Below are 8,313 nucleotides of genomic sequence, written 5' to 3' on the forward strand. Positions count from 1 at the left end.
GACTCTTAACCCCCCTGCAGTGTTCTGTAGAGGAGGGTGGGCTCCCACCCAGAGCAAGCCTTTACCATTGCTGAGGCACCTGCATGTAAGTACGGATTGATTTTACAAGTTTGTTGGATTTCAGCTGCTGCTCACCTTCTCGAAAAAGAAAAAAAAAAAGAAAAAAAAATCAAAAAAGACCACTGAACAAGCTTTACCTTCTCTTCCTAATCACACAGTGAATGAGAGAACTTGCTTTTTCAGCAAAAAAGAAAAAAAAAACCACCAACAAAATAGAAAAGATGCTGTGCTGGGAAATTTCAAGGGAAGAGCCCAGGAGAAGAAATCACGGGTGAAATTAAATTTTAGTCTACTTAAGTACAGCCCTGTGTGTCTCTGTGGGTGCAGTAGATGAAAGCGAGGATATGTCAAAATTACTTTGACTTCCAAACTCTGTTTTCTTCTTAATGTGTGGTTAATGTTTCAGGAATAGTTTTCTGTGTCTTCTTGAAAAGTAGTTCATAAATGTAAAATTCTCCCATAAAGATGAAATGTATGAAGTGTTACAGATTTGCTGCAAATAACACTTAGAATCTTTTTGAGCATGCAGTTAATGAAGGCTTCCACACAGGATATTTCATTTAATAAACCTAAAGAAATGGGACTCCAAAGTCTTTAAAAATAAAAATCCCAATCAAAAGCAAACTAATATCATACAGATTGGATCGAGGGTGGTTTTATTTGCCTTCCTCTTAACAACTTTTTTGTGACGCTGATAGGAATAGATGCTGCAGTCAGCTAACATTTTATTCTGTGTGAACACTGCCAGCAGATCTTGCAATCCCCTGGAATGAAGGCATCAGCTGGAATGTCCGTGTTCCTTTTCCACGGGTTTGGTGATGTAAGAGCTCTCAAAAGGGGCTGTACGACTTTGGTGGTGCCCATCTGTGTTGAGAGGCTGGTTGTGTAGAAATACAGGGAATTCTGAAGATGTTCAAATCTGCTTTGTAGTTCTCTATTCTCTAGAAGCTGCTTGGCTTGGTGATGTTTGGCTGAGAGTTTGGGCATGAATGTAATTATTGCCATTTGTTGTTCTTATCCACTGAAAATCATGATAGCACCGCACGTGGTTTTTTGCCTTTTTGGATGCTGTGGCCTTTAGCCACGGACTGAGATTTGGACACTTTGACAATGCATTACTAATGCTTCTGTGTGTTACAGCTTGAAAAGGCTGAGTCCCTGAAGGACTAATTCCTTTTACTTACCTGATCCTTTCCTATGAGATGTGTATTTAAATATCAGTTATTCTTGTTCTACAGTTTTGGATAATTAAGGTAATTAATTGATTGTGCTTAGATTTTTGACTTCCTCAGTGTTTTCAGTGGTTTTCAGTGTTGGAAAGCTGCTGTTTTTCTTGACTTACCTGGGTCCAGAAACTTTTATTGCTATTCCATTACCACTTTCATTCAAGATCATTATTGTTCTGATTTCAGATACATTGAAGTTTGTAGTTAAACTCTCTTTACTTTGTTCAGTAGCCATTTGTCAGTGCTAATTGTCTTACTTTGTTCAGGCAGAAGAGTATCTCCTGCAACTCAGACAGCTGTGGAGTTAGTAGGAAGTTGGTGGCTTGATCATGAAACTTTTGTTTAGTGGTCAGCTTCCAAGGTTGCTTGGAAGCTTGCAAATTTTCTGGGTTGCATTCAGGAAAGTCACAAAAGGTATATTCTTCCTCAGCAGGATTTATGATTGTGTCAAAGCTGGAAGTGATGACTTGGAAGTCTGTTCCTGATTTTGAAGGAGTCTCCTATCCGCTTGCTAGCTGGAATTCTGTGTGGAACCTGAGCGGTTTCTCTGTCCCCACACCAGAACAAATTCCTTCTTGTTCTATAAAAATGAAGCTTGTTTTTATAGATTTTTCAAAACTGGAAGGTTCTCCATTTTCTCATGCTCACTTCAGAAAATAAAGTCCAGTTTTAGGAACCTGAGTTTTTAAAAGTACACTACATTTTATTGGTGAAGTCTTGTTTTGATTTTTCAGTTAAGCTCCTAAACGTTCCTGCTTTTGCTCCTGACTTGTTGTGTGCTGTCATTGCAGGCAGAATGTGCTGCTGAGGAGCCCAGGGTGCTGTGTATAATCCAGGACACCACGAATTCCAGGACGGTGAACGAGCGCGTCACCCTGAACCTGCCCGCCTCCACCCCGCTCCGGCGGCTCTTTGCAGACGTGGCTGCCAAAGTGGGCTACGTGAACGGCTCCTTTGATCTGGTGTGGGGCAACGGAGACACTGCCACTGACACGGTAGGGAGCTGAGCTTGCTGCTCCCTCTGGGCACTAAACACTTCACAGTACAGAAAACCTCCTTCTCTGGTGCTATTGAATTCCTGTAACGTTTTGTGCTGATGCCGCTGTGTTGATTTGGCTGAATTTTAGTCTCAAAGTGTGCTCTTTAGTGATATATCTGTTTAATCATTAAACAAAAACTAATATGATCATTCAGATGCAATATTAGTTTTTGTTATCAGTATATATGTTTAATAATAATACCATGATAAATAGTCTCAATTTCCTGTAGTCTTGTTTGAGAAATGTTTTCTTCTCAGCAGCAGCATGTTGTGTAGTGGGTCCTGATGTTTCTTAGACCTATTTGAATATATTGCATTAAAAAATTATTTATATCACTCCTATGCTTTATTGTAAATCAGTGTTTGTTTTAGTTAATATTATTTCTATGGATGCACCTAGAAAACTTTCTAAGGTTTGTTAAGAAATAGACAAAAGTTTATTTCAGGTCACGTTTATGCCTGCTGAAAGTAATTTTTTTTTCTTTTAAAGAAAAGAAAGTGTCTGCATGCTATAGAGGACATTGGATAATGTGATGTTCACAAGAAACTTACAGACTGGTGTCTGACTCCTGAATAGATTAACCAGCTGTTAAGATTAACTAACTGCATTTGACTATAACGTTTCTTAAACTGTTCCCAACTTACTTCAGTGCTGATGATGTGTGTTTTGTTTACTGGATAATTATTTATTTTCATGTGATCTTATTGTGTCAGCAACCACATCAAGCAATGTACTTGGATGGAGTCTCTTAATTGCATATAGATCTGTTTCTAAAAAGTGTTTTTTCTGTTGTTTTACTCTCTTTTTAGCAGACTCCAATAGATCAGAACAGTGACAAAACCATTCTTGATGCTGGTTTTGAGCCAGGGAAGAAGAACTTTCTGCATTTGACAGACAAGGATGGTGAGCAGCCTCACGTAATGCAGGTAAAATCTTCACTCAGCTGCATAAGCCAGTGTTGTGGGAGAGGTGTGTATTCTTTGTAGTGCTTGTGTAAGATCAGAACATGAAATAAAACTGGGCTGAATATTTCATCCTAAGCTTCTTTGGGAACTTTCTCAACACACTTTGACTATATTTACATCTATGTTCGCATTTCTCCTGAGTGGGACCAATTCCATTAGTAATGATTTGCTGTCATTCTGTTCATGCTTGTCAATATTTATGTGATGTTTGCTGCAAGCAATTTTCTAAGGTTAAATAATTAATTAGTCTTGACACATTCAGAGATAAGTCTTAACCATACATATTTAATCATATATCCTTTCCTCTGGGTATTTGAAAGCAATGTTTGGCCTTTCTGGCAGAATTCTCAGAAATGGCAACCCTGCATTGACAGCAGTGAGATGCTTCCACATTTATCTTTATGGAAAAATGAATAAATAAATTAAAAATTATAGAAGAAGAGTCGGCAGTGTTGCTAGAAGTCACTGTTTGCCCTAACAAATACTTTGAAATTTTCTGTTTCTCAAATACATGATGCACACAGCTGCAATATCCTCAAATCAAGGATTGGATAGACTTGTGATATATTAAGATTTATTGCTTAGCTCTTGTATCAGCATAACGCTGGCTTACTTAGCCTTTGTTGTGGAGTTTGATTACCTGGAGAAGGGGAAAAAGCCCCATGTGTAAATAATTGTGCTCAAGATCAGAATTTAAGAATGGTTCTGGAAGAGTAATGGAGTGAAATTTGTATGTCTGGAAAAAAATCTTACTCTGTATTGCAGTGCAGAAAACTTGAGGCACAGGAGATGCTAAATTGCCAACTTGCTTGTTGTGTACATTGTAATAGTATGTTTGGTTGTGCAGTGTTCCAAAGAACCCGTCTTTCTGCCAGTGCTAAAGAACAATGTGTCAAGGGCTTGAGAATTTGGAAGGCAGAACTAAAGTTACACTGTGTATCTGCAATGTTGAAAAAATTGTGTGATGTGCCTAAGCAAAATTGGTTTCTTAGCCATGAGAGAAAAGTAGATCTCATATATATTTCAGTAAAAATGTTTTGTCTAACTTGTGCACACCATGGGTGTGTTTGTATTTCAGGAGGAGTCAGGTACAGCAGAGGATGGTGCACAGGAGAGATTTATAGGCCCCCTTCCAAGAGAAGGCTCCATTGGATGTACCCATGACTATGTCAGTCAAAGCTATTCTTATTCTTCAGTCCTGAGCAAATCAGAGACAGGTATTTTGTTCTCTCTTTTAAAGGCAATGCTAGTTTGTAATTATTTTAGCACATTTTCAAATAGCAGCACTTCAAGATTTTTTTTAATAAATTGCAATTTATTTTAAAAATACCCACATCACTGCTACATTTTTTTATTCATGTTTTTTATGATATTCTCCCATCCCTTTAGAAATGGAAGAACTGTGTTCCATCCTTTCCTTACCTGGGACAGGGTAATTCAGACTCCGTCAGGGTGCTCCTTTGCAGTGCTGGAGTGCTGCTCATCCCTAGTTCATAGTCAGGGTTGGATCAGCGGTGCCCAGCTCCAGCTGTGCTCACTCCCCGCTGAAGGAGGACTGGATCCCCTGTTACGGGAGGGGCTCCTGCCACATCTCTGCTTGGCCTGAGAATTCCTGCCAGGAGCTGCAGGTTTCTCTGCCTCCAGGGAGAGGAGGCTTCCCCTCTTGGAGCAGCTCCTCCTGCATCCCCCAGCCAGCAGGCCCTGCTGGGGAAGGGAGTGCCTGGGGTTCTGGGAGGCTGCTCTGCAGGGCAGGAGGAGACAGCAAATTACAGCTGAGGTAGAGGTGCTGAGCAGCCACTAAGCTGACACTCTGTTGCTCTACTTCTTACCTGTTTAAGGCTTTTTGGCAAGTAACAAAGTTTATCTGCCTTTTCTTTCATTTAATAAAACTGAAAAGATTATTAATGTAGTGTAGAGTAAAAAATAAAGTACAAATGTTCTGATTCAGTCTCTTCACAGAAAATGCCCGTGTGTGAAGTAGCTGGCTTTTCATTACTAGTATGGTACTGAGATTCTTTTTTTTCAAGAATTTTCAGAGTATAAACAAGCATTTTTAATTCCTTTATTATATGATGCTTCAGTATATGCTCCTTGCTTATCAGTTGTTGCAAATATTGCGTATTTTGGAGAAAATCTTAACATTACAGCTTAGATTAATATAAGTAAATAATTTCATTTTCAGCTAGTAAAAATGACAGTGTTTTAGTAGTTCATTTAGTTTTTTTAATTAGTTATTTAAGGAGGAAGGGTTTAGAATAGTAGTGTTGTGTGGGCACTTGGGATTTTTTTTTTTATTTCTGATTTGAAAACAATAATAAAACCAGTGCAGATACAAATTATAATAGCATTATTACTAGGATACTTTTAGCAGATATAAAGCAATAAGCAAGCTGATACACAATTGATTCTTAGAAAATTCTAGTTTATTCTGTAAAATATTTAAATCTGCAATTATTTATAGTTACCTACATCCCCATTAGTGTAGTATTCAGCATTCAATATTGCTTTTTAATGTGATCAAAAAACAGCTTCATGTCATTCAGGAGAACTATTATTCTCTGTTGCTTTCAGAAGTTATAACATTTCCTTCATTTATAGTGTAAATAGCAATAAATAACAACAGATGAATGCAGTTCTTAAACACTGTCACTATCATAGAATTGTTTTCTTGTCAAGTGTTTTAACTCTTGAATTGATGTGCCATCTTTTTGCATTATTTCCATCTCATTATTCTCATATTTTTAGGTTATGTGGGGCTGGTAAATCAAGCAATGACTTGCTACTTGAACAGCCTTCTGCAAACACTTTTCATGACTCCTGAATTTAGAAATGCATTGTATAAGTGAGTATATAGAATCAACAACTTCTTAAATTTGTGCTGGTTCATATTGGTAGGAGACCCTTTGGGATTTCACCTGTCAAAATTTCCTTGTTTGGATACTGGAAATCATAATGAAAGTCAAGCTGAATAGACTTATAAATTATATCTGCTTAAAAGCTTCAGCTTTTAAGTAAAATATAAGTTACTGGTTGTGGCATGGACGCTTTTTAAAGAATCTTGAAAACATCAAACTGAAAGTTAAATTTGATGCTAAGTGCAGTTCATGTCTGTACAGTGAATGTCTTCAAAATTTTTGGTTTTATGTTTATACATTTGAAGAGTATCATTGCCACTTACTGCAGAAATGGAAAGCAACTGCATTTGACTTCTCCCAAGAAAGAGAGCTGCAGTTAACCTGTGACATGGCAGACCTGAAATGTAGTAAATGTTGACTTAATGCTTTTTTGAGTAATGTTTTCAAAGGAGTTTTATTTGTGAAATATCTTGTGTTCCAAATAGGTGGGAATTTGAGGAATCTGAAGAGGATCCTGAGAGGAGTATCCCCTACCAGCTACAAAGACTGTTTGTTTTACTGCAGACCAGCAAAAAAAGGGCAATTGAAACAACAGATGTTACGCGGAGTTTTGGATGGGACAGTAGTGAAGGTAATGTGCAGCTGTTAATCTGCTGTGGTTTGCTTCAGCTGCTGCCTGCTAGGGGCTAAACTGCTGTTCATGGGGGAAAATACCAGAATAATTAAGAGTAATTAATAGAATCAACTTATTCAGTGGAAACAAAATAGCCTACATGGATACTTCATTGTGCACAGTGTTTGATCGTTAAAGAAATGGCATCTCTGAGTTTTGGGCTGTTAAAGTAAAAAGCATTATTTTTTTGTAATTAAACTGCCATTACACATGTAAATGGTTTCTAAAAAAGTAATTCTTTATAGGAAACTTGCTTCTGTTTTGAATCACAAATGTCAGATGCCCATGTTGCATTTATGGAGTTACCCATATTATTGTCTACCTCAAATCAAGCGCTGTGTGTGTCTTTTTTACACTTGTGTGGAGTAATTTTGCCCCATCACCTGTTGATTTTTCCATTAGCACATGATGATGAGAAGTGGGAAGTTGGGTTTTGGAATATCAGTGCGAAGTGGGACAGAAATCAGAAGCAGTTTGTTTTATACCAGTGTACATTAGCAGTTCTGTATTTTTCACATATTCTTGCTTGTGTACACAGTTCTTGTTTATGTATAAACATAGTGAGCAAGCTGGTTGCTTATTTTTCTGGCTTACATTGAGAGGCAGCTACCTGTGGAATTGAACACTGGCCCAGTAGTGAGTAGGTAGTAGTGTAGGTACACACTTGAACTAATGAGTAGTTTTTTAGGAAGCATTCTTAGGCTACAGTCAATATTGGGACTAACAACATCTCCTGTTTTAACTAATAATAACTTCAATTTTTAACAGCGTGGCAGCAGCATGATGTGCAGGAGCTTTGTAGAGTCATGTTTGATGCTTTGGAGCAGAAATGGAAGCAAACGGAGCAGGTAAGCTTGGAAAAAGTATCTTAATTCAGTGGTATAGTATTGTGGGCATTTGTTGGGTTTTCTAATGATTTTAAAAATCATTTACTAAATTTTAACTACCAGCTTATTGAAAATCTGTGGTAGTTTCCAGTTTTCTCGTTCCTTGCAATAAGCTATTGTGATTTATGACTTTCAAGAGTGTGTTGCATCTGTTTTCCTCCCCCAGTTAAAAGTGGAATATTCTGCACTCTGGAATGTTATACTCAGTCTTTATTTGAAACGCAGAAAGTGACTGTGTAACTCCTACAATAACTTCCTTGCTGTCAGTATTTATTAGGCTTTGTTGTGGCCTCTAGAAGCTCAAGCTCTCCCTTCTTAATGCAGGAGAAAGTTAGGAATATATTTCTGGCACAGGATACGTTCTGATAAATGGCCACCTTCTTGCAGGCCAGTTTTGGTAAATAGGAGTAATTGGTAAATTGTCTCTGGAAACACAGGAAAGGACTGCAGTGTCAGTCTGTTAACAATGTCTACAAGATCAGGCTCATTTTAAAATTGAGTTTGGTGCTTTTATAGTCGCTTAAGGCATGACTATTAAGGACACGGAAACTTATGTAACATCATTTGAGAAGCTTGTTTGATACATGTTTTGGGCAGGGCAAAGTGA

General features: G+C 37.8%; 1 protein-coding gene across 3 annotated transcripts in view; it reads left to right on the forward strand.

Moving 5' to 3' along the window:
- Nucleotides 1-2,077: 2,077 nt before the first annotated feature.
- The window catches only part of USP47 (ubiquitin specific peptidase 47), a 33,562-nt gene continuing 27,326 nt past the window's right edge, over nucleotides 2,078-8,313 (forward strand). The window contains exons 1-6 of one of the 3 annotated variants that reach the window (XM_031061163.1): nucleotides 2,078-2,281; nucleotides 3,136-3,252; nucleotides 4,370-4,508; nucleotides 6,037-6,133; nucleotides 6,632-6,777; nucleotides 7,588-7,667. In XM_031061163.1, coding sequence (XP_030917023.1) covers nucleotides 3,247-3,252; nucleotides 4,370-4,508; nucleotides 6,037-6,133; nucleotides 6,632-6,777; nucleotides 7,588-7,667 — 468 coding nt within the window. In that variant the 5' untranslated portion in view covers nucleotides 2,078-2,281; nucleotides 3,136-3,246. The remainder of the gene's footprint in view (nucleotides 2,282-3,135; nucleotides 3,253-4,369; nucleotides 4,509-6,036; nucleotides 6,134-6,631; nucleotides 6,778-7,587; nucleotides 7,668-8,313) is intronic. The other 2 variants (XM_031061162.1, XM_031061161.1) reach the window with 2 other exon arrangements.

The sequence above is a fragment of the Geospiza fortis genome, unplaced genomic scaffold (genome assembly GCF_000277835.1).
Source record: "Geospiza fortis unplaced genomic scaffold, GeoFor_1.0 scaffold590, whole genome shotgun sequence".
NCBI lineage: Eukaryota > Metazoa > Chordata > Aves > Passeriformes > Thraupidae > Geospiza > Geospiza fortis.